This window comes from Vidua macroura, chromosome 9 (genome assembly GCF_024509145.1).
Source record: "Vidua macroura isolate BioBank_ID:100142 chromosome 9, ASM2450914v1, whole genome shotgun sequence".
NCBI classification, from domain to species: domain Eukaryota; kingdom Metazoa; phylum Chordata; class Aves; order Passeriformes; family Viduidae; genus Vidua; species Vidua macroura.
Window position 1 is genome coordinate 32,958,600 of NC_071579.1, and position 25,717 is coordinate 32,984,316.

Consider the following 25,717-nt stretch of genomic DNA (forward strand, 5'->3'; position numbering starts at 1 on the left):
AATCATTTGATCTATGCTATCATTTGGTGAAAAGTGTGAAGACTTCCTTACAAAAAAATACCATAGCTGAAATGTGGAACCTTGCTTCAATAGTTAAAATTTCTGTTCTTTAGAACAGAATGGTCAGCTCTCTGTCCAGTGTGTTCAACAGTATCTTCTTTGAAAGAATCTGTACCACAAGCATGATTTCAATAAGAGATAGAGAGACCCAAGCTTGCTGAATATCTGTGAGTTTCCTGCTACTAAATATTTTGAGTATCAGACTACGAGAAAGCTGTCTTTCCACCAGTGACTGAACACCTTTAAAAGCTGACAACTTGTGTTTCTGAACTGACTAAATCTCCACATTATTATCTAAAGTATGTATTAAATGCCATGGATTTGCATTCAGGATTGACTAATGTATGCTTAATATGTGCATGTTAAAGGTTCTCACCTGGCGACGACTACTGTTCCTGTTTAAATAGATCAACACACTGGTCCATCAAAACCAATATTAATGGGCTAGGAATTCACAAATACTTACATATTTGCTTCAGCAAAGTAGCTACTTCTCTTGTTTCAGTGCTGCATTATAATTAATTGGTGATTAATTAATACTAATTGCAAGATCAAGTTAATACTGTTCAATAATTTTTGTTCTTGATGTTGCTTTACCCGCTGCACTGGATTAAAGAATTTATATTAAACTTAGGGATTATAATGGGTTTAACTGTATATTGCTTGTAGAAATTTAGAAACTATCTGTTTTATATATGTACTAGTGACACTTGGCAACTGCAACTGATTTAAAAGTCACTTAATTAAGATTTTTCAGTTTTGGAATTGCTACACACATGGGTGCTGCAACAGAACACTGCTCCTCCTGATTTTCTGACTGGCAGGACATTAAAAAGCTATTCCAGATCAACTGACACTCTATGTATGTATGCTGTACTATCTTTACCTCATCCACAGAACCATAACAACCTTATTATCATGTGTGATGAAAGGAAATTACAGTTCCTCCTGGAGTTTTAAAGTAGAATATGTACCAAATACATACACAATCTAATTTTTTTTTAATTTCCTGCACATTCCAAAATGAGTTTGGAAACACTAAAAGTACCAAAAAACCACCTTACATTAAAATCCAATACCAAGAAATGGCATAGTCTTCAAAAATTTTCATTCCAACTGATCTTGCATCCAGGACATTATTGATGCCACTAAGAAAAGAAAAATCAAAGAAACGGTTGCTTCAGGTAGAAAAAGAGAATTTATTTAAACAACAAATATGATCAGTGAAAGAATTTGAAATATCTTTGGCAATGATAAGAGTATACTACAATTTTTCAGCCCCAGTTCTGTCACCAAGTCAACATCAATCACAGTTACAGCAAAGAAAAAATCTGCATAAGAATGTCTCTGCAAGTCCTGAAAAAAAATTAATTAAAAGGCTTTATTGTCAGAATTGCTTATTATGTCACAAGACAAGTGTATACTATCAATATCTGCAATGTACCAAGGGACAAACAGTAGTGACTCTAGAACTGCTAATAGCATAGAACCAGAAAACAGGCCAGTGAAGCAACTTCGTGGAACTGTTTTTCTATCCTGCAGAATGCTTGCCCATATAATTGTTTCCTGAAGACTAGCCCAATACATTTTTACCAGGAGCACCTGCTCAGATGAGGTGAGATGCCCAAAGTACTAGGCCAGCCCATGGTAGTGGGAAGGTCATCACAGAACAGCATAGCCGAGGCCATTCCTGGCTGGCCAGAGTCCTGCAGCACGAGGATTGCAGTTTGAACCTCATGTAACTTTCCTCGCAAAACTTATTTTTGCTAAAAACAAGAATTATTTCAGCAAACTATTGAGACCATCAGACTTAAGCTTTTTGCACTTTTTGCTCCTTTCTGCACACCACAGTGTTGGATTTCTTTAATGGAACTTGGGAAGTGCTCAGTGCTCAGGCACAGAGAGACCATTTACTACCAAGTCTTGCTTAGGTACCCTCAGTCATTTGCTACAACAGATTCTGATTTTTTTCCATTACTAAATTATTGTGAAATCTCAGAATCCAACAAACACTGAAAAAAGGGTAAAACCTACTTTGCAGCTTCCCTGAGATCAGTTACATTTCTTGTTTTCCCTCTTCCATCTTTGAATGTAGTCTGATTTGCCACAGTCAATACACCATTCTTCGTAGAGAAGTCTGGGAAGCATCTCTTCAGAACTATTCAAAATATCAAAACAAAGCCTGCATATTACATTTCATGTCAAGCTCTGCTTTTATCATGTTTGTTTTGCAAGATATTTAAATAATTTCAGATTCACAGTCCACTGTATTTCAACTGATTATCTAGCAATATGTTGACTTTGACAAATCTTGGAAGAGCCATTGCATTCAAGATTATGATTTTTATGCTCTGAGGCTTTTTGTCTAAGCTCAGGCAGGGTGGGATCATAGATTTCAACTGGAGATTCTAGGTCCTACCAAATAACAACAGTACTATATGTAGGAGTTTAAGAATTTGTAATAAATGAGGAACTTACTCTCTGTCAGTATCTGGGCAGCTTATAAAAACTGCAGCTTCTCAAATATGCCGTTTTATGGTAATAATCAGACCAGCCCCCAGGGACAGATTCAACTTTACTGGTCATGAATCATATTAGCCCCAAAACAATATATAACAACAAGTGTCATTTTCCTTATATGTCAGATGAGCTCCAGTACCAGCCACTATCACTAGATATTCTTGGAGATTAAGCAATGGAAAAAAGACAGAAACAACTGGTTAGAGAGAGGGGAGAGGAGATTATAAAAAAGTGAGAAAAGGAGACGTCTGCATACTCATTTACTCTGCCCAGTTCTTTGCTGCAAAACATCCTTGGTTTCATTCCAAAGAGAAGAGCATGTGAGTCCTTCAGAGGTGTACTTCTCATAACCATTTAGTGTTTTCCTTACCAGACTCCAACAAATGCTGATGCAAGGGCTCAATATTCAGTCTGATGTATCTCCCCCAGCAATTACTCTGACTAAATGATTAAGCAACATATCTTAACATATCTTTTTCTCCCCCTGTAATCTTTGCCCGTTGATGTAGTCTAAAACAATATAAGAGCTTCATTGCAAATTATTTTATGTCTTTTGGGTCAGTACTTCAGTTTTCATATAAATTCAAATTATGTTTTAAAAATTTAATCCATATCTTCTCCTTTTAATGACCTGCTCCTGGTTTACATGATCCCTACTTTAAAGTATGGCAAAAATAAACAGCAATTTCTTATTCCGTAAGATTCTGGGTCAATCCTACACATAGCAGTTGAGATGAGCAGCTGAGATGAGCTCTGATGATCAGTTGGTTATCTACTCAGAAACACCTGATGACCATAGTTTTTGCCCCTGAATTCCTCCGTATGTCCTGCATAACCAGCATTGCACTGAAAAGAGAGGTGCATTGTAACTGGGCTGAAGTATCATTTGAACTTCAACACCTGGCCCTATGATCCTTCCAACATTAGTAGAATTTTCTTTATGCCAATGGCATCGTTCCCTCTTGTTTTGGAAGGCACAATTTCAGTTGAAGAGCTTTTGCTATCAGTGATGATTCAAGAGCAAGAAAGAGCTCAGCTTGACCTGATCACATGCTGAATATTCCTGGATGACTGTTAGAAAAAATATCAATAAATATTTGTATTTTTAAATTGAATTGATTTACACTTTAAAACTGAATGGATGTGAATGTCAGATAACAAACAGCTCCTAGTGATGATGCTGCAAAACACATTTTGGACTGGAGTTGTGCTTTAATATGAATGGTCACAATCTACTAAGATGTGTATAAGAAGTAGAACCACTCACAAGGCCTGCTTGGAATGATCATCGAAGGACAATCTTCATCACGTAGGACTTGAGCAACAGACTAAAAAGGGGAAAAATAGAAATGCTGAATAATGGTATAACAGTGTAACAAGTGTTGCTGTTTTTCACCCAGTCTGAGGGAATGCTCCAAACTGGGCTTTGTAGCCTCCTCCCCAGATTTCACTGGTGGAGCTGCAAGATACATGTATATCTAAGTGAGAATCCAAACTGTCATTGTGATTTGGAAAAAGACTATTCTTTTATTTTCTTGTGGCATAAAAGAAAAGACCTTTGGATCAGCATCTAAGCCAGAACTGACTGGACAATTGTTCCTTGCCTACCCTTCGCCTTTTCTCTTAAAGAAAAGTAAGAATTTAACCCAATCAATACAGCTGAGTTGCAAGATGTTTTAAAGATGGGAGAAGTAATGCAGTACATTTGAGTGCAAAATCAGTTACATGAAGGATAGATTAATTTTCTCAGCTAACTTTCCAAGTAGCTATAGATGACTTAGGAGCCTTAAGAATTGATTTGAGACACTCCACTCTACTGCTGTGCAGTACTTAAGTCCTAAAGGACACTGCTTGTCACAGTACTGCAACTATATGAGTAGCTGCAGGTAGTCTTTTAAGCTAACAGCAATCATTTGAAGAGTGGCGGTTTAGTGTGCATTCAAGACCTTCAGCCTGGATTAAACAACTTTCAAATCACATAAATGGGACATCTCCTTATATGCTGAAATCAGAATAATTAAAATCTTTGATGCAGCTCAGTAAAATCATGCATATTAAATACTGCTTGAAGAAAAAAAGTACTTTATCATCTACAGATACATACACACCTTGCGAGGATTGTTAAAACCAGGTTTGCAGAATTGTCTGAAGTAATTCCACTGATCTGGTCTATATCTGTAGGAAGCCTGAACATCAATGTAGGTTGCAAACCTGTCTGGGCACTTTGAGACACAAAGCTGCAAGAAAAGAAAAAAGTCAGTAAAGACACACTCTGGGTGGGGAAGAGTAAGGAAAGTCGGTGTAATGAAACAGCAATAAAAATGCCACTGCCTTCACTAATGTTTACTGCAGGATTCAGAAAAGATATGTTGTCCTTTTGTTTCCCTAAATGAATACTTCTAGAATTCTTTGATAGAAAACACTTTCAAAGTGTGCTTTCCTCATATCTGGCATATCAAGCCCCTCTCTGTATCTTCTTAGGTACTACACATTCTGATAGGCAAGAAGAGCTTTCAGTCTTTTGAAAAGAGTATTTTTTTGGGTGGCAAGAGAAAACCGCTCAGGTCCTCCTCTACATCTATCAGCAGCAGTATATATGAGCAAGGTAGTGTGACAGTTACTTCCACAGGATATATGCAATTTCTTTCTACTACCTGTATAAGGAGAACTTTATTTAAAGAAAGTTTCACTAAAATCCAAAGTCTCAGGTACTGTTGTTCCATCCTTCTACACAACCTCTTCAGTCGATTACATCTCTACAAATATTGTCAAGTTAGGTGTAAATCACTCAAAAGTGACTTTTAACTGTAGACTAAGAATAGAGTTACAAATCCAGGGGATGCCTATGTCAAGAATGATGCCCACATGACTCAAGGTACAGCCGTTATAAGCTGGATTTATATGAGAAATCGGGTGAGGACTAGGGTTTATTGAAAGCATCCATTGAGAAGTTGTGATTTAGATTTAAGATACGGGGAAGTGGCTGCCCCATAAACAGACTCTGAAGGTTCTGCTGGTCCCTGGAATCACTAAGGACAGACATTCTGACTCCTCAGCGTTAAGACAGTGAGGTAGTTTGAATTCCATCTTTATAGCAAGTTCAGCCTTTTCTAGAAGGCAGTTTGTTTGCAAAGCTGTGCTATCTAAACACCCTTTGCAAAGCTCTGCTGTCCAAGTACCAGAGAAACATCATGCACAAAAACTGTCTTTCATGTCAAGGGCATTCCATCATAAATAATGCAATGAAAAGAGTTTTGGGAAGAGGCCTTGTACTAATCCTTAGAACGCAGCAGATACTGCAATAGGGTCTTTCTATATGAGTATTTCAGTCCTACAGACTACTCACAGGCGAAGGAAGGGAAGGGAAAAAGGAAGGAAGTTGCGGAAGGAAGGAAGGAAGTTGCAGAAGGAAGGAAGTGGCGGAATGAAGTTGCAGAAGGAAGGAAGTAAGTGGCGGAAGGGAGAAAAGGAGAAAGGGAGAAAGAGAGAGAGAGAAGAAAGAAAAGAAAGAAAAGAAAGAAAAGAAAGAAAAGAAAGAAAAGAAAGAAAAGAAAGAAAAGAAAGAAAAGAAAGAAAAGAAAGAAAGAAAGAAAGAAAGAAAGAAAGAAAGAAAGAAAGAAAGAAAGAAAGAAAGAAAGAAAGAAAGAAAGAAAAGTTTTGTCCTTGCTGGGGCAACAGGGGACTAACAGGTACACACTTTATTATAAACTGTTTGCTTTCTATGAAACAGGCAGTGAAATGTGCTGTCTATGGATCCAATGGACTGTAATAACAGCTTTCAAATCCTGTCTTAGTCAAGAACTGAAGCTCTGCTCATGTTAGTTCTTGGGGGTTCTTTCTCCTGCCATTTATATGTACAGGTCAGGAATGAAGGACCCTGTTTGCAGTTCAAAAGAGGAATGATAAAAAAAAAAACTTTCTTCTCATTTTTCAAAAAGACCAGTAATTTAATCATCCGCAGTAACAAACAGCATTCAAAAAACAGCATTCTTAGTTTTGGAGTTGTTGCATATTTGAAAATGAAATAACTACTCTGCTCCCAAAAACTTTCCTTCAACAACTATTTCACCCTATTTGATTCATGGCCATTGCCAACTTGACCACAGCACCAGTCAAATCCCACACAATGACTTCATATTTCGGAACAGACTGAACTGTTCTAGCAAAAGAGTCTAAAGACTGCAGGGTAACAGAGTCAATGTCTGCCTGTGGACAGATGGGGATTCCTGAAGCAAATCTGCAGCTGATGGAGCAAGTTTTCATTCTGACAGCAATTAGTCAATGTTAAGAGGGTTCTTGCTCTTTCTTGTTGGAGATTTCCATGATTTATGCTCAGGAAAATTGTCTTGTAAGAAAGATCAGGAGGTTAATCTTAACCCAAACAAATGCAGTGACTGGGTTTATTTCACAACTTCCTGAGGAGCCACAGCACAACAAACGGAGTAAAAATTGTGACATAAGGCAAGAACAAGCTTTCAAAATCTTTGGTTTTCAAAGAGCCATAGGCTCTAATCACACCCAGATACTCCTGTCACTGGCAATATGCACATTTTCTTGAACATGTCCAGCTTTGAAAACTTTAGGTCTAAATCAATATTTTCTACATGCACTGAATACTACTGGATAGCTGCCTGTGATGAATTCATAAATAAAAAATTGTTGTATTCAAGTCAGTGGACTTTTTTTGTCTACTCTTATCCAAAATATACAATCTCGTCCATTTCCATTTCATTTTTTCCAACTGTCATACACTACAGAGAGTGTGCTTGCTACAAGTCATTTATAGAACAACCATGTTGTATTTTAAAGTGAATGAATAATAATTTCTAAATCCAAACATGTATCATTTTTAATCATCATGACTAAGATGCAGGGAAAATATTTTATCTCTACATTTTCACTCACCTGTGTTGTAGGGCACTGTAGGTTTATTAACACTACGGGGCTGGCACATTTCAGAATATTGAAGTAAAACAAAATGGTCTTGTTCCTGTGGAAATGGATATAAGATAACTATCATCATAAATATAGGTGCTTATACATTCTACCATTCCAAAATTTGTAGCACACATTGATATTTAAATTATTACTATTATTACTATTACTGTGAACATCCATACTGCAAACACAAGACAAAAAAATATCCCAAACAGACCTTGAATGTTCCACATCAAGACATCTATGAAACCAGAAGTATTTTCTCTAAAGAATGATAATTTTGACAAGCTTTTCTCTGCAGCATGATTTTAAGCTGAAACAATCCATGTAGCTGTAGTCCTGCCTCGAGAGGGTGAGGTTTGTAAAATAACCCTGCAAAAATATCATAGTCTCTGTGCCACCAACATCCTGTGTATGAAGTGCATGCAAACTCACCACCAGCAAATGCTTCACTGTAAAAGCTGCCTAGTTTTTGTTGATCAGAAGGTGGCACCAAAATCAATCTGAAGCTTTTTATGGTTGGAAACCAAAAGCAGTTGTCCAGAAAACAGAATATAATAGCATTTACTAATAACACTGACAAGATTCCCCTTGATATAAATAAGGGTCAGTCTGTCCATCCCATATATTTGACATTTACTGGAATTTGGAGCTTTCTGGCAGCTGTCACTTAAGTCTGGATTTGTTGGAAACTTAGGACCCCAAGGTCTCTTGATTTTAAGACTTGGATTTTGAAGACAGCAACACGTGCTATTAGTTTTCACTATGTCAGAAAACTATCAGATAGCTCTAGTGAAGAGAATACGGCAGTAGACCTGCCCTTTTTAAACAAGACTTCAAAGCCAGCTAGTCAGGGTTATGCCGTGTCCCTGCATATGCACCCCAAGAAATGGTGCATATGCCCCACTGTGGACTATGGGGCTACCAAGGGCTACCAAGTTGATCAGAGAGATGGAGCACCTCTCCCATGAGGAATGGCTGAGAGAATTGGGATTGTTCAGTCTGGAGAAGAGAAGACTTCAGGGGTGTCCTAACTGTGGCTTTCCCTGAAGGGAGCCTACAAAATCTTTAACCTGAAGGGAGTCTACAAAAAATATAGAGTTGCTAATTACAAGGGCCTTGAGAGATAGGACAACAGGGAATGCTTCCCACTGACAGAGAGTAGGTTCATATGGAATATTGGAAAGAAATTCTTGGCTGTGAGGGTGGTGAGGCCCTGCACAAGTTGCCCAGAGCAGCTATGGCTGCTCCATCCCTGGAAGTCTTCAAGGTCAGGCTGAACAGGGCAACCTGGTCTAGTGGAAGGTGTCCCTGGCCATGGATTGAGGGTTGGAATGAGATGAGCTTTAAAGTCCCTTCCAACTCAGGTTATTCCATGCTTCTGTGATGTGCAAGAGACTCCACAAAGCAGTATTTGAGCCCCCACGGACCTTCACCATGGCAATGCAGCACAGTGGGATCTCTGTCTTGTGAGCAGGATGGCAGTATTAACATTGAAGGGTGCTTGGGCTAACAAGGCTGCCCCTCTTCTATCTGTCCTGCTTCTACATCTCATTGTATCCCCCAGTCTGGAACATATCCTCTGTTCTCCCACCAGCATGTGACTCCCACCAATTGCTGAATAGGGCTATGCCATCAAGGCCATTATATAGCACCACTGCACATTCAAACTCCATTTAAGACTGGGATTAACTCAACTGTCTAACATTTTTTACAAGGTTAACTTTTTTTTCATTGAGGTATATTCTACTACGCACTGTTTAAGAAAAGATGCATCCTGGCAAAACTAATTCACCACCATTAGTTACTCTTTCTTTAAATTAGTAGAATACCATTTTGGACTGAAATGTCATCATTCTTCAACAGTTTCTTGATGGTATTTATGATCTGTGAGCTGCTCAAAACCACTAATGAATTCATTTTTTATTCTTAGCCCACTTCCTGGTATTGACAACAGAAAAGAAATTTTAAATATATACGTAACACATGAAAACACCCACTGAGAATTAGGTCTGTATTCTGTATAATGAAACTGTGTTGTATTCCATTAGTACATTATGCTCTGTAGAATGCAAAACAAATTCAGAGATTACACATCAACTAATGGACAGATTAAAAAAAGACATTAAGAGGTATAACAGAGACTTTCATGATGATACAAAAAGAATTTATTTGACTGCACGGCATTCATTGGAGTTCAAATGGGTTTTTGCACAAGCTGTGAGTGTTGGCTTTGTTTCTAACATGCCTTTTCTACTCCTCAGTGAGATTGCTGAAAATACTTGTTACAAGGACAAGATTCAAAACATGAAGACTGTGATTACTTTCCAAGAAAAATGTCTCAGACTAAACCCTTGGGGACTTCAGAACACCACAGCTCTGGGTTAGTCTTTCACACTGCTTACTTTCAGAGAATCTGAAAAACAATGGTATTGACAACTGCCTCACAAGCACATCCTCAGCCCCACTCCAGGGACTAGAGGGACTCTTTCAGAGGGGTATCCTGGCCTTCTGCCATAAACACTCTTGCTTTTCTAGTACGTTGTATTATGTGTCTTCTGATTTATATTTTTATAAGAATCTCCTCAATGTACCAAATAAATGCCAAAATGCAGTCTCAGCAGCTGTATTATTTTCCAGCAATCCTATATTGGGAGGGTCATTTGTAAATACAAACTGAAAGCCACAGTTTAAGAAATAACTAAAGGAAAGACTCAAGTAAGAAAAATAAAATGGAATAGGAGTGAATGGTAAGAATCAGAGAGAAACATGTGACTCCACATCATACAGGATACTGAAGCTGTGTGTCTGAGACTCCCATAGTCATTTGTCCACTACTTCCTACTGGCAACAGAGGGGGCAAGGACAAATTGACAGCGAGGCGGGGAGCAGAGAAGTGGTGCAGTGAGGGAAACGCACACATCACTACAACTTTCTCCTCCTTGTTTTTCCTCTTCAGGAAGTTTGACTCTCCAACAATTGCTGTGAAGAATAGTCTGAGGGAGGAACAGGTTTTCTTTCACTAGCCTGTTTCCCCTGTAAAAAAAAACTTGGGAGGATATATAGCCCTAGCTCTACTTCTGTTCCAGTCTCTTATTTCCTGCTCCTCCCCTTCTGAACTGCCCTTTGGACAGTGGCTTCCTCATTTTTTTTTCCACAGAAAACTAAATGGAGAAAAAAAGAAACAGCAAAGAGTTGTTATCAAACACTATCATAGCATCCACATTCTTGACAGTGACAAAGGCATAAAGCATGCCTAAAACTTACCTTTCGAAAGGAAGACGGTGAGTGAAAAAGAAAACATAGATGCGACATCTTTCTTCCCTGAGCGACTATTTTCATGTGTAAGTACTCTGTTGGTATCAACTAACTAATTTAACTCTTACAATTCAAAATCTAAAATGACTGAAAACCAGAGACAAGTAAATAGAGCCATTTGGCTCTATTTACCTCCTTTTTATGCAAAGAGGATGTGGTTACAACTGCCAGTCTCCCGGACTACTCACTCTCCTCTCTTCTGGCACAGGAAAAAAAACCAAGAGCCTTTCACTACAGACTTTTCTGTTATTTGGTGCATGTTGAGAAAAACTATAGACCAGGCTACAATGCCTTAAGACTTCTCTTATCCCAAGGTGGATGAAGAATTACTCAACAGGTTATGAATTACCCAAACTTTGGCAGCTAGAAGATGTGCCAGCTAGTCACTCTCTATGCAACTGCTGACACAATCTTTAAGTTATATTGATACCTTACGAAAAATATTCTCTAAATGACACAAACAAGTGCATTACAGTAATAATTCGGATCTAGATTTGAACTGGGGAACTAATACATTTCTGAACTTTATTTGGAATAAATACAGTAAGAGTGTTACCGTCTCTTAGACAGAGATTTGAAACCTCAAGTCTTATTCACAGTGCATGAGTAAAAAAGGTACGTGAATGGATTTAGTACTCACTCATTGAGGGTATCTCTCTGACCACAGAACTGCCCATAGCTGTCAGTTGGATAAATCACTTTCCTGGGGTCCCCGTGCACCCAAGCTGCAAAATACACAATACTACTTAAGATATTAGTCAAGTGTTCACAGTTAACGATTAAAATCAGCTAGCATGAAAATGTATAACTTCTAAAGTACCATTTTATACTTTGTAGATCAACACTGAAGAGTACTGATTAGTAGATTTCCTAATGAAATACTAAATTGCAAAGCACAGTTAGTTGTACTAAGATATGGATTAAACTGTAAGAAAGCAATCCAATGCTCCAAGTCCCTTCCAGCCCGACCTTGAACACTTCCAGGGATGGGGCAGCCACAGCTTCTCTGGGCAACCAGGGCCAGGGCCTCACCACCCTCACAGGAAAAAATTTCTTCCTTATCTCTAACCTATCTCTGCCCTCTGTCAGTTTAGAAGCCATTTCCCCATGTCCCGTCACTCCTGTCCTTGTGCAAAGTCCCTCTCCATCTCTCTTGGAGACCATTTAGGCACTGGAAGGAGCTCTAAAGTCTCTCGGAGCCTTCCCTTCTCCACACTGAGCAACCCCAACTTGTCAGCCTGCCTCCATAGCAGAGGTGCTCCAGTCTTCAGAGCACTTCTCTGTTGCATCCCAGGTTTGGGTTCAGGCAGAGCCGCACTTCTCTGGACTCGCTCCAAAATGTCAATGTCCTTCCTGTGCTGGGGGCCACAGAGCTGGATGCAGGAGTGCAGATGGGGTCTGACAAGTGCAGAGCAGAGCGGCAGAATCCCCTCCTTTGACCTGCTGACCACACTTCTTTCAACACAGCCCAGGATACATTTGGCTTTCTGGGCTGCAAGTGTACATGGCTGGCTCATGCCCAAACCTCATCAATCCATGTTGCCAATTCCTTCTCCTCAGGGCTGCTCTCAACTCAAATTGTTTTTCTCTAACTTCTGCTGCCTGAAATTTTCCATCACATTTACTTTATGATCACGAACTTATCAAACTGTGCCATTTTTTTGAACACACTTAATTCTGAGGGTTTTTTTTAATCAGTAAACACATGGCTTTGAACTTCTCCCTAATTACCTGCAGAAAAGCAGCTCTTCAGAGAAAGACCTTGGGGCCCTGGGGGACAACAAGCTTTCCCTGAGCCAGCAGTTTATCCTCAGGGCCAAGAGGCCGATGGGATCCTGGGGTGATTCAGGAAGAGCATTTCCAGCAGGTCAGGGAGGGATCCTGCCCCTCTTCTTAGTCCTGTGAGGCACCTCTGGAGTGCTGTGTCCCACTCTGGGCTCACCAGGACAAGAGGAACATGGAGCTCTTGGAGCAGGGTCAGCGGAGGCTGTGGAGCTGATCAAGGACCTGGAGCATCTCTGTGCCCAGGAAAGGCTGAGGGAACTGAGGATGTTCAGCCTGGAGAGGAGCTCCAGCTGAGAGGGGTCCTCAGCCCTGTCTGTCAGCATCTGTCTGTCAGGGAGGGGGCAGAGCATGAACCAGGCTCTGCTCCAGAGCCCAGCAATGGCATCAGAGCAATGGGCAGGGACTGAGCCCAGGAAGTTCCACCTGAACACGAGGAAGAATTTCTTCCCTGTGCAGTGATTGTGCACCTGAACAGATTGCCCAGACAGGGTGTGGAGTCTCCTTCACAGGGGATATTCCAGAACCATCTGGACACAATCCTGTGCCATATGATCTGAGATGACCCTTCTGAGCAAGGATGTTGGACCAGATGACCCACTGCGGTCACTTCCAGCCTTACCCAGTCTGTGATTCTGTGAATTACAACAGATACCGAATGTTAATTAATTATTTGCTTCTATGAAAGGCATTACTTACTGATTGGAAAGCTTTGCACTAATATGAGCAAAAAGGACATTTCAGTCTAAAATTCTAACATTCACAAAGCTGCTTCCCCTCTATATGAAAAGGCATTACTATACCTCTATTTACTTACCCACAACTCCTAATGCAATGTAACCCAGAATGACAACTATGAAGATCACACAGCAAATAATGTCTGTGCAGTGCCTAGGGGCAAGAAGAAACACTTTTTAAAAATAAGGTGTTTAATATGACCCTTCAAAACCACTGATTGTCATATGGTATTTTAACATCTAAGTAAGATATCTGCACCAGCACTTTGCAGAAGTTTTAGTCACAAACTCATGTTTGAGGTGTACAGTCCTGTTTTTGCAGCAAGACCAGCAAATAAATGTGTATGCTTTTTTCACTGTAGACAATGGAACATATTGAGGAACAGATTTAAATATTGTTGAAACAAGTAATACCTTACAACACTGAACCCATGAGATCGTTTATCATACAAGCGATCATATAAGTGGCAAGACATACTACAGGACATCTGCCTCAGAATTCATTTTTAGCATCTGCCATTCTTTTGTTTTCCAATCTATGTTTCCTCTTACAGAGAAACATTTTTAACATAAAAGAGATAAAGGGAGCAGATTTTTTAAAGAGCTGGAGAACTTGAAGTGTGTTTCCAAGTGTGGACACTTTTATAGAGGAGAACAGCTTTATCATCTCACTGAAATAAACTTTTGGTGAGGCCAAGGTGGTACAGGATCCAGGGTCAATATGACAGTAACCTAAGATAGGACAACTACTCAAAATGCTAAAACAATTTTCCCAGCCTCCACTCAGAAGCAGTTCTGACACCATTCAAGCTTGGCTTGATACACTGGCAATATCATAAAGATACTTCACAAATTAGGATGAACTCCCTAAACAAGTATTTCTATTTATTTCTAAAATTATTAGCTTTCAGAACGGAAGAACCACATCTTGCATAGACAAGGATGTGTGTGTGTTCAAATGATGTAGTATGACAAGTCTGCAGTGTTCTTCTCTGTCATAAATTTTCTCCTGAGAAAGGTAAAACTGAAATAACTCATGATTCTCTAATTTGTTCTTCTCAGTAAGAGCAGCAAATGCTGGTTTAGAACTTAGCTCTCTACATCTGGAAAAACACTAAAAAATTGCCCATTATTAAAAGTTGGACTTGATGATCTTGGAGGTATTTTTCAACCTTAATGATTCTATGATTTCCTTAGATGCTTTCTGAGCAATTTCACTCTGCTTGTAAACTAATGAACCTTCTAAGTGGTAACATGTTTTCATCTGCATTTCATAAAACTAAGTGAAGTCAAGCCAGATTGTTCTGGTAGGAGGCTCTGTCACAAAGAGGTGTATCAGAATCACTACACGTTAGACGGCGAACACTAGCCACTGCAAGGCACACACAATTGGCATTCAAACTAAAAGGACTTAAGAGAACACAGCTTAATGCTCCCTAGTAATCATCTATCCTCAAGGGTAGTAAAGACAGTGGTCTGGTTTTAGAAGACTTGCAGAATCAAATTTACAAGTTTTGCTAACAAAAGAATTTTTAAGACTTTAACAGAGTTAGGATATTTACCTGTTATGAATAGGTCCTCTGAACTTCGGGTCAAACTTCCTTGGTTCACCTGCATTTAAAATAAAACAGTATAAAAGCATGCCCTTATTTAAAATAAAACCTGTCCAGAGGGGGGTGTTAACACCAACCTTTGAAAAGCATCTTCCATGTATTAATATTTAATCAGTTTTGTTAAAATCATTTCATATGGGCAATACCAGTAATTCACCAATAAAATTACCTAGGTTTTGTATATAAGAGATTAAAGCTTTTTCCCTTCTAACTTAAAAATATTGAGGGCCTCACATTTACAATGCAATAAATTAACTTTAATGTACATCCTATGACTACGTCTATGCACAGGTTTATGATGTATTTGAGAGACAAGGATTATGCCTCCCAGTCACAGGCTAAGTGTGTCTGACAGCGAGTAAATGAATCAACCTTTCTGCAGTTACAGGTTATGCACTTCTGATTTTTCTTCCGAATCACAGACTGCTAAAGGGTTACAAGGGACCTTAAATATAATCTAGTCCCAACACCTCCTGCCATGTGCAGAGACACCTGACACCTCCTCCCAGACCAGGCTGCTCAGAGCCCCATCCAACCTGCCCTTGAACACTGCAAGGGTTGGGGCATCCACAGCCTCCATGGGCAATCTGTTTTTCATGTGGCTATCCTGGTTAGCGCAGTTCCAACTGATTTACTCTACACATAAAAAAACCGATATTAAAAACCTAACAAATACTAACCCACCAACCTGTGCTTCTAGTGGACCTGAATAAGAGAAATTAAAGTATGCTCTCACTTGGTAAAGAGTAATAAAAAAATATGGTCCAATTAAAATTTTTAAGTTTCTGTTACTGTATGAAGAGAAACAAGCAGCTTTTCATTCAGCAGACCAGAATTTGGATTTTTCCTTTTGAAGTTAGCTATTCAGCTTTAGGGGACTTTTTCTTTACAAAATTCAGTGATTATGAAGATTTACTGAACAAAACTCTGTGCAATGAAAAATTACTCCTTCATTCAAATGCCAAAGCTACAATACAAATTACTCCTTCAGAGTGCTTTTCCACTGCTTTCTTAAGGATCTCCTCCTATGAATATCCCTAGTATTACATGGTACTACCAGCCAAAATTTCCTCCCCTGGGAGGCCCAAAGAAAAATACTTATTTTTGTAAATTAGAGAACAATTCAGCAACTTCTCAGAAGCAGATTTTGCTTATTAACTACATGCCAGACTTTGTTCTTGGTTTGTATCAGAAAAACCTTATCAAAATACACATACACACACCAGTACAATAAACACAGCAGTTAATAAAATCCTATTTGCCCTTCATCTGAGGTATTCAGATCCACCTTAGCAAGCTCCAACAAAATTATCTTAATACAGAAAAGACCAAAAAATTAAAACTTTAGAGAAGAGATGTATGACAGCAATGCTGGCAAGTGGAAGAAACTATACTCTGATACATGGTCAGGAAAGCAAATGTACCATACACAATACCTAATGTTGGGCCAACACCTGTACATTGAATGAACCTTTTTGAACAGAAATTTCTACTACAAAGTAATTTTTCACCAGAGCAAAACCATATGTAACATCACACCCTATAGAGAAGTTCTAGCCTTAAGGCACACTGAAGTTGAACTTCTGTTCTTTGCTCATACAGGACCTGTTGAGCACATGAGGACAGCCACACCAGATCACACAAAAAAATCCACCGAACCCACACCCCGAATCTTATAAGGCGCCATATGTGAGGAGGAATGCCACACCAAGCCAAACACTGTAGTATTTCCCCAACACTGATGTTACAGACACTTGCAACTGCATTTTTCTTAACTAGAAGTACTGACTTTGCATTTAATAGCTGTGAGTGAACTTCTTTTTCATTCATTGAAAAATTGAGATTCAAGGAATCTCTATTTACCTTACATATACTTTAACAATTTGCAATGCTCTACATCACAGAGTATTACAAGTTAATCACAAACATTGAAGTGCTACCTCCTTTTATCTATTTTAAGCTTGCAATCAATCAGTTTATTACTATACTGTGTAACATGGCAGCATGTTATGCTAACAAAAATGTTACAAATTATTATACTCAAATGTACTAGTCTGCTCAAATGTTTCTTGTACATAAGCTTATATTCCTTTTCTTACCCTTTACAGTGCTACTACAGATCACTAGAAAAGGAGGGACCAGAATGGCACAGGATATTCACCACGTATATTGGACATGATTTATATAATCCTATAATGACTCTTTCTATCTGACTTCAGTCCATTCCTAACAATTCTAACAGTCTACTTGCTTTTATGGGCAAACATTTTTACTGAGTCACCCATTAAGGTACCAAGTTCTCACTCTTGAATTTTAGTAGTTAGCTCAATCCCACTACTGGAGGAGTCTATTCTCCAAAGCTATTCAATGTTCGCCTTAAAAATTAGAGCAATCAAGTAGAATGAACACTTTGAAACTGTGCAGGCGACAAGTATTAAAATACTTCTGGAGATAGAAGTATTTATCAAAAAGGATTTTGATAAACAACACTTCAAAGTGATTTTTGTAAAGTAACAAAAGTTGTAAAGACAAACTCTATTCAGGAATCCATACAGAACAACTGATTTCAAAAACACTGTTGAGAAGAATCCTAAAGGATTACAGCACACTACAAAGAGAGAATGAATCAGTCAAGCAATGTCTCCAAAAAAAGCACCACTCTTTCAAGACGTACGAGCATGATTGAAAAAGTCACTGTTCCTTGTGCTTGGGAACACGTGAGGCCTCAAATGAATAACTATTTTTAGATCATGGCACTAGAATTTCAGAAGATACAAATAAACTGGAGAGAGTAGAGGGACTTATTAAAAAGAAGATACTAGGAGGTTTACAGAAAGCAATAAATGAATGCAACTTCAATGCCTGTGATTAAGCAAAGGAGCACAAAATAACAGTCTTCAATCACCATACAAAATTTACAACAATCAGTAGTTCTGTTTCCTCTACCAGTTAGATAAACTAACCTCATTTGCAGCAAGGATGGTTTAGAGTAGGCATTAGGAAATCTTTCACGACACAATTATATACTGAAACACACACTGGAATTTTCATCACAGTTTTTAAGAAAGGTTTATACAAATATCATTTGGGAAGAGAACAGGAATACGTAACATCTCAGCACACAGACAGCCAAATGGATCTAATAAATAAGAGGATAAAAACAAAGCACTACAGAAAGGGAGCTCTAATTCAAATGGAGACTCTCATCTCCAACAAGCCAGAAGACAGATGCTGTGAAATAGAAGTAACTGCCACTAACAGCTGTAAAATTATTGCAGTACTGCAAACTCCTTCCAAGAACATGGCTCAAACTACCTCCTCTGACACTGAGCTCTTGGTATAAATTCATTACAGAATATGGTAAGAAACAGTAACAACATTTGAAGTTCAAAATACACTAGAATTCACTGTCAGTAGTAGTCTGGATCCCTGGAACACTCATTACAGCTGATCACAACTCGTTAAAGCTGATCAGTTTCATGGAACAACAGAAAAAAAATGCCATTTGTTTAATCTAATTTTTCTAACTTACTTCTAAACTAAATTCAAATTCTCTACTTTATTACTACTATTCTTTAAAAATTCAGAAGATTTTTTGGGGGATGAGGTGGGAATTATTTATGTTTCTAGTATCTACATTGCTCCTGGTAAAAGCAAACCACTTCCCCAGCTATAAAAGTCCAAATATATTTAGAAAGCAAATTCCAAGCTTTAGGAGTTTGGTAGGCATAAGGAAGAAAGCAGTGGTGAGGGGGGACTTACACCTTTCGCTAAGATTAAAAACTGGTATTATATTTGTTCTTTGCAGATGAGACAGATCTATTTTACAGGCTGCCTTATAATACAAAACTTACCAGAAAAACTCACAAGGTATTTACAAATTCTGACTCCAAACAGCATATGAAGTTAATTGTTACACTTTATCACTGTAATAATTTTAAAAAGCAACTCTAAATTACTTACCTAAATTAAAAATCGACAATATACACATATAAAACTTACCTTTGATGTGCAATTTAAATATAGTAGCAAATGACATGCAGGAAAAAATCAGAATATTGCTAATAATTGAAGAAGTTACAGGAAACCATTTGAGTCTGCATTCAAGCTCATTTAAGTCAATTGAAATAACACAGTTGAAATACGTGAGATTTAGATCAGGTGTTTTGAATTGTTCTAAGAAAGCAAGTAAATTACCATGTTTTCCATAGTAGTTTTCTTCATCTTTATCCATGTTACTATACTGGATCAGTTGAGTAAGCTGTTTGTGCAAGATACCAACTGTGTACTTCTGTGTTGCTAGCTAGCACACTTTCCCCAGCAAGCAAAGATACACAAAAATACTATTTACTATTTAAATAAATTTTAAAAATAAAGCTGATTGTCAAGGACTTCTCCAACCAGAACAGAAATTCACAAAGTAGGCAGTCCTTTCTCTGAATAGAAAGTTATCACTCAGTGCCTTGTCCACCTACCCAAGCCAGTCTGTACAAAGAGGAATGACTCTTATCAGCTTGTATTAACCTACACTGCACATGCAGAAAAGGAAACAGCTGCACCTGAATACCATTAGTAAAATAAGCATATGGAAGTCAATATAACCGAAAAAAAATCCTGATGATTTGCTAACTGAAAATAAGGTAAAACACTCTTGGCTACATTTCTGTAGCTTGTACTACTGTGACAGTAAATAGTCTTTACATGCAACAGATGGCCACATCTTTCCTCCTCTATACATATGACTAGCACCCCAAAGTTCAAGTCATGTAAGTCTAAAATGTAAACTGTTTGCTGTATACTGCATTTCCAATCTTGTCAAGTGGAAATCTATCTGTAGAAGTAGTCATCATTTACTAAATTATTTCTTACTAGAATGTACTTTTTGTATTTCTGTACAGCACAAAACTGCAGAACAGAAGAGGTAACACTAGAAGGTCTCAGCATTTTTACATTGATACTGCAATGTTTTTATAGTGAAACGAAGTACAAAGCATTACACTCAGTATGTGAATCTGAAAGCCTGAGGCAATCTGTCCTTTGAAGCCACAAAGGAACAGAATCTACAAGTGGTGATCCTGACCAGAATGAAATTTCCATTCTCTGTGGAATATGATTAAAACACCAATTGTAGAAATTTGCAATGGGAAATGTGTACACTTGTATATGCACTCCTACGATAATGTACAAGACACAGCTGAACTACAGGCTGGAACGACAAAAACAACACTTTTAAGTCAGCCCTGTCACTGCATAGTACACAATGACAAATAAGAATAATCTCATATGACATTTAACCAATGATGCCCGTGATATGAAGCCAAAGCCCATTTTGTTATTACAGAACTTAGCAGCAATGTTCTAATGTATACCAAAATAGATATTTAGTATAACTAGCATCAGGCAACCAAAGTAAAAGTAACACATTGAAGATGTAGACTGATCTGCAAAATATTAACTGTTGACTGAACCCTGGTACTTAACTACCTCCCAAGACCTCCTGTCAATCTTAGGCACATAGGAAAAAAAAAGAAATGCAGTGAGGCAAATGACTGATTTTACTGTGCTCCCATTCAACTTTGCACCTCTGTGAAAGGCTGCTTCACTAAATCTCAATATCGTAAAGGAACAAAAGGCACTGAACAGAGTGCTAAGCAAAAATGCACACTAACTAATATGCATTTGGTCAGCAATATATTACTCAACTCCAATAAAAGGCTACTTCTGGTTTGATAACTATTCGTTTCTTCAGGTTTCTTCCCTGGTGTTTGGTCAACAATTACACATGCCAGTGACTAGAATAGGTACAGCTTTTTAAGATAATAATGTCTTTATTAGCAAGCCGTTGGATCTGCATGTGTAGGCGCTGCTCCCCTCTACTGGAGCACATCAGTCAGTTCAAGTAATTCAAAATATTGCTAGAAAAGGCCTCAGCAACAGTAAGGCCTCCGTGTACTCAAGCTGCTAATTGAACGCTCAAAGATGCAAGTGCACAAGACAACAAATTAGGCTGCTAACAAATGCACGGGATGTAGTAGAATTGAAAGAGGTTCATCCCAATTATGTTTCTCTAAAAAAATCACATTAAGATTTTGATGCTTCTCCCATCGGTTCTCAGTAGGATTATAAAAAAATCCCAACACAAGTTCCTGCAAAACTGACCTATCCCTTTCAAGAAGCAGAAACTTCTTGAACGTATATAAAAGCCTAGAATTTTCAAGGTTTACAGTCTCAATTTTGCAAAGAATCCAAATTAATATTTGAAATGTACTGCTGTTTAGTGGTAGTCAATTTAATTATACTTAGAAGATTTTTTAAGGCAAACTTAAGGTACATTTTAAGCTGCATGCAATATTCCTTATGCAGACATAGCCTAATAATCCTAGTAATGTAAAATAATACATTATTACTGTAAGACACACATGTGTTGAAGCAGTCTAATAAGTCACAAGGTTGACATTAATACAAAAACAACTCTTTCAGTAAATCTTGTACCTGGTTTACTGGCATACTGGGGCTTTTTTCCTCTTTGAAAGATTCAGGTATAACATTTCTTATAATATTATGTGTTGCATATAGGTAAAACCTTATAAAATAAGGGCCTTGTTACCCTTGTAAAATCATGGCTCAGGCCTGCTACTTCAGCTAAGAAAAAAAGGACTATGGGAAAGTGACTCAGCTGAATTGGAGGTAGAAAAACAAGTTCTACAACCATTATGTGTTCACGTCATGGTTAATAGTGATTGGTTGGATTATGTTTGTTATGTTTTAAAACCATGTAACTGATAATGGGCTAAGTGCTTAAAAAGGCCTGTTTTTTGCAATAAAGCGACTCTCCTTTGCACCTGCCTGGAGACTCTGCATTGCTTTGCTTCATACAATCATGCACACATAAATTGCAACTATCATAAAAACACACATATGATCCCTCTCCTGTGTATTAAATCATACTAAATAGTAGCTGCCTTTGAAATATCTTTTAGGTGCCAGTATAAGTTTCTGGAGTGCCATTATACTACTGATACTGACTCATGACTTGCAAAAAATGGAAGGGTGAGGAGGGAAAAGGAGTGGTAGATGAGATAAACAAGTCACCTCATCACTTATGTGTCCTTTTCTTTACAAAGCTGCAAAGACAGAGATCTCAACATGCAATTCAGTTTCCACCTACACTTAGTCCAAATTTCAAAAGTGACTGTCGCTGACTTACAGGGAAGCTGAGGGCATTCAGCACTGCTCACAAACTAAGTGCCACTGCTGCAAGTCTTACCAAAGGACAGAATAAAGGAATAGGGGGTAAAAAACACAACACAGTGAAAGGCAAGGGTTTAAGGTTTCAAGCAGACCAAACTACTATGTACTATTTAGTTTTACCCATCATTCAGACTCCTTTGTTTCCAAGAAGTCCAGCGCATGTGCACAACATAAAGAGAATTGTCCAGGAATCCTGAGGTCAGTGACAGTTCAGTGGAGGAGGCTGACCATTTTTCTACTGTGGTTAAAAAACAAAGCACTAAATCAAACTCTAAGAATAAAATTATTATCATTGCAGTCTCCTAATTAGCCATGTAGCTGAAAAAGTATGATGTATTCCATGTCATAGCCACACAACAAAGTGAATGACAACACATCATACTCCCAGATGACTATCTGTCCAAAGATTGTGCAATACTTTTTCCTTATGGTGACTGTACAATTAATATGCTGTCCATGTTCACTGAACATTAGGAAAAAACATCACCAGCATGATATAATCTCATGCCGAAGGTCCACATCTAACATTCTCCTAATATTAGTGACAGCACAGGCTATTAGGCTGGTATTGAAATATACCAGTTGTCAAACAATTACGCTCAGAAAGGGAACTGAAAATGTATGCAGTTAATGTATTACAAGCAAATTATTAATGAACTGCAATTCTGCCGTGCGATCAAAAACACCAATAGCTAGTGGAAGTCTTACAGTTTTCTGAACAACAAACAAAATATTCCCAGCAGTTTGGGTCACATATTATGGTGGGTCACATATTATGGGTCACTTCATTATGGTCGCCATTTCAATGTGCTTATCAGCTGTTCCCCCAGTTTCTTCTTTGGAGCTGAAATTGTTCTTTTTTTCCCCAGCTTCCATTTCTTATTCTTGTTCTGGGGCTAATGCAGCAACAAGTTTCATGGAATATCCAAGCAAAGACACAGCTACCAAGATACTTCTGAAATGGTATGACATGTGGGAAGAGTAGTTCTCTGCAAACTCAACTATTCTGCAAGACTTTTTTTTTTCTAAGTGAGGTTGGGCCCAGGAGACTGGATGAACTCTAGAACAAAGCAAGTTCTGTCTGTTAGTTATGTTTGATGTAACTGTTTTGTTAAATATTTCCTTTTCCCCACGCTTTGATGAATTAATCCAGCTAGAAAGGACTCTTGGTCTTGGAACACACTCTCATGCTTTAGAAAAAATAGCACCTAAAATACAGTCTTGACGATGCTTTACCCAGAAAAAGGAGTGTTTTGAAATAATCAGATGCTTCCTACCAAGGATCAGAAAATGCCAGTTTTCTGTTTCTAGTCTGCTTTACTCCAGCTGATCTAGAATGACAGATGACAGCTAACAATATTTTCTCCTAGCAGAGTCTCTAACCCCAAATGCTTTATACCACCACACATCATTGCAACCTTTTCTAGTTATTCTTATGCAATAAAATGCTGCATGCAGATACCATACCAAGATCTTTTCTATAAATCATTGAAATAGCACTGTTATAATCTCAGAGGGAGGGTGTTAACTCCAGCATCTACCATTTATAATCACAACACAGCACTGTTGCTACTAGGAAAAGAAGTGCAACTATACACATTTTTTTACATATAAAAATGCCAGGTGGATGAAACAAGAGCTGGATTATTCTGGACTTTGTGTACACCATCTATCTGCCACTATTTTATTTGTACAAATGCATTCAATTACTTTGGAAGCAAGAGAACAGTCAGACTCACAACCTTATGAATAAACTAGTGTCTAATTCACAAAAGCCACGTTGAAACTGCAGTAATCAGAGCCTTGACCGCAATGCATAATTTTGAAGATGTCTTTCTCTGTATACCAGGCCTTTTCTAATAGCTGTGTATTTAACCAAGAACAGTCAATGGTTGCCTGTTGCCTGTATTTGTTTAATGAGCTTTTATTCGTTTTCTTTATTGTTTTTATTTGTTTAATAAACCTAAAAAAAATTTTTTTTGAAAGCTAGATATCAAAATCCTAATATAACGTTAGTAAAATGTCCAATATAAAATGAACATAGCTATCACGTCTCAAATTGTTCCATAATTCCAAAATTTTCCAGTCCGTATTACTGACACAATTCTCAGAATGCTAAGATAAGGTTCTATCCCCTCCTCCCTGCACAGCCTTTTTAAACATTTAAAAATGCAGCTTGTGTCTTGAAGACAATGAATTGTCAGGTGTCCAAATTTTGAAGACAATTACCTTTGTTTTATCTCCCCTTATGGTTCTTCATGTCTTGGGGACTCTCTGCCAGTGTGCACTACCCTGTTACTGATGTAGTACGGATGTATGACACTTCCACTTCAGCAGGAAGTGCCTGCTGAGCACATTCAGAAACTGGCAAATTCACTTTTACAATTAGGACTTTTAAGAAGAACTGTATTCCTGTAGGTAAACATAGGAATTTGAACATAATTTTTACACAATTACAGAATGTACTGAGTTGGAAGGGACCCTCAAAGATCGTCGAGTCCAACACCCCGTCCTACATAGCACCATCCTCAAGAGCCACAACATGTGCCCGAGAGTATTGTCCAAATGTCTCTTGAACTCTGTCAGGCTTGGTGCTGTGAACCTTTTCCTAATACCCACCCTAAATCTCCCCTAACATGACTTCAGGCCATTCCGTCAGGTCCTGTCACCGGGCACCAGAGAGAAGAGATCAGTGTCTGTCCCTCCTCTTCCCCACATGAAGAAGTTGTAGATTGCAATGAAATCTCCCCTCACTCTCCTCTTCTTCCGGCTGAACAGACCAAGTGACCTCAGTGGCCCTTCATACGGCTTCCCCTCAAGGCCCTTCACCATCTCTGATGCCCTTCTTTGGATGATCTCTAAGAGCTTAATATCTTTCTCATATTGTGGTGACCAAAACACACAATACTCAAGGTGAAGCCGACCGGGTGCAGAGCAGAGTGGTACAATCCCTTCCCTTGCTCAGCTGGGGATGCTGGGCCTGATGTGCCCCAGGCACAGTCGGAGCCCTGGCCCCAGGGCACTGCTGGCTCATACTCCAGCTTTCTGTCAACCACAATCCCAGGATGCTCTCCACAGCACTGCTTTCCAGCATCTCATTCCCCAGTCTGTCTCTACATCCATTCCCCAGTCTGTCTCTACATCCAGGGCTGCCCATTCCAGGTGCAGAATCTGGCACTTGCCCTTGTCAAAATTCATATGGCTGGTGATTGCCCAGTCCTCTAGCTTGTCTTCTGGTTTTTCATTAAACAACAAAAAAAACCCATCTCTACTATTACAAAATTAAATTAGTCTGATACCAAAATTAAATGGAAAGTGTAAAATAAACAAGATAACCTTTTGCTCCAGAACAAGTTATGATATATTGTTAAGGGTAAAGCAGACTATCAATAGCCTTTCACAATTCATTTTTGGGGCTGACAGAATTTATACCACTAAACCTTTAGCACGAGGTTCAAATTCCACAAAAATTTTACATCCTGTGGACTCTGACCTTTG

The 25,717-nt window shown here is 38.5% G+C and overlaps 1 protein-coding gene across 4 annotated transcripts in view; it reads right to left on the reverse strand.

Moving 5' to 3' along the window:
• Window positions 1–25,717, reverse strand: part of SLC44A5 (solute carrier family 44 member 5) — a 61,630-nt gene that overhangs the window by 18,753 nt on the left and 17,160 nt on the right. For all 4 annotated transcript variants that reach the window (XM_053985012.1, XM_053985011.1, XM_053985010.1 and 1 more), the window contains 8 exons: window positions 14,918–14,966; window positions 13,436–13,509; window positions 11,477–11,561; window positions 7,486–7,570; window positions 4,689–4,817; window positions 3,848–3,908; window positions 2,095–2,218; window positions 1,125–1,208 (listed from right to left, as the gene is read on the reverse strand). In XM_053985012.1, the coding sequence (XP_053840987.1) occupies window positions 1,125–1,208; window positions 2,095–2,218; window positions 3,848–3,908; window positions 4,689–4,817; window positions 7,486–7,570; window positions 11,477–11,561; window positions 13,436–13,509; window positions 14,918–14,966 (691 nt within the window). The remainder of the gene's footprint in view (window positions 1–1,124; window positions 1,209–2,094; window positions 2,219–3,847; window positions 3,909–4,688; window positions 4,818–7,485; window positions 7,571–11,476; window positions 11,562–13,435; window positions 13,510–14,917; window positions 14,967–25,717) is intronic.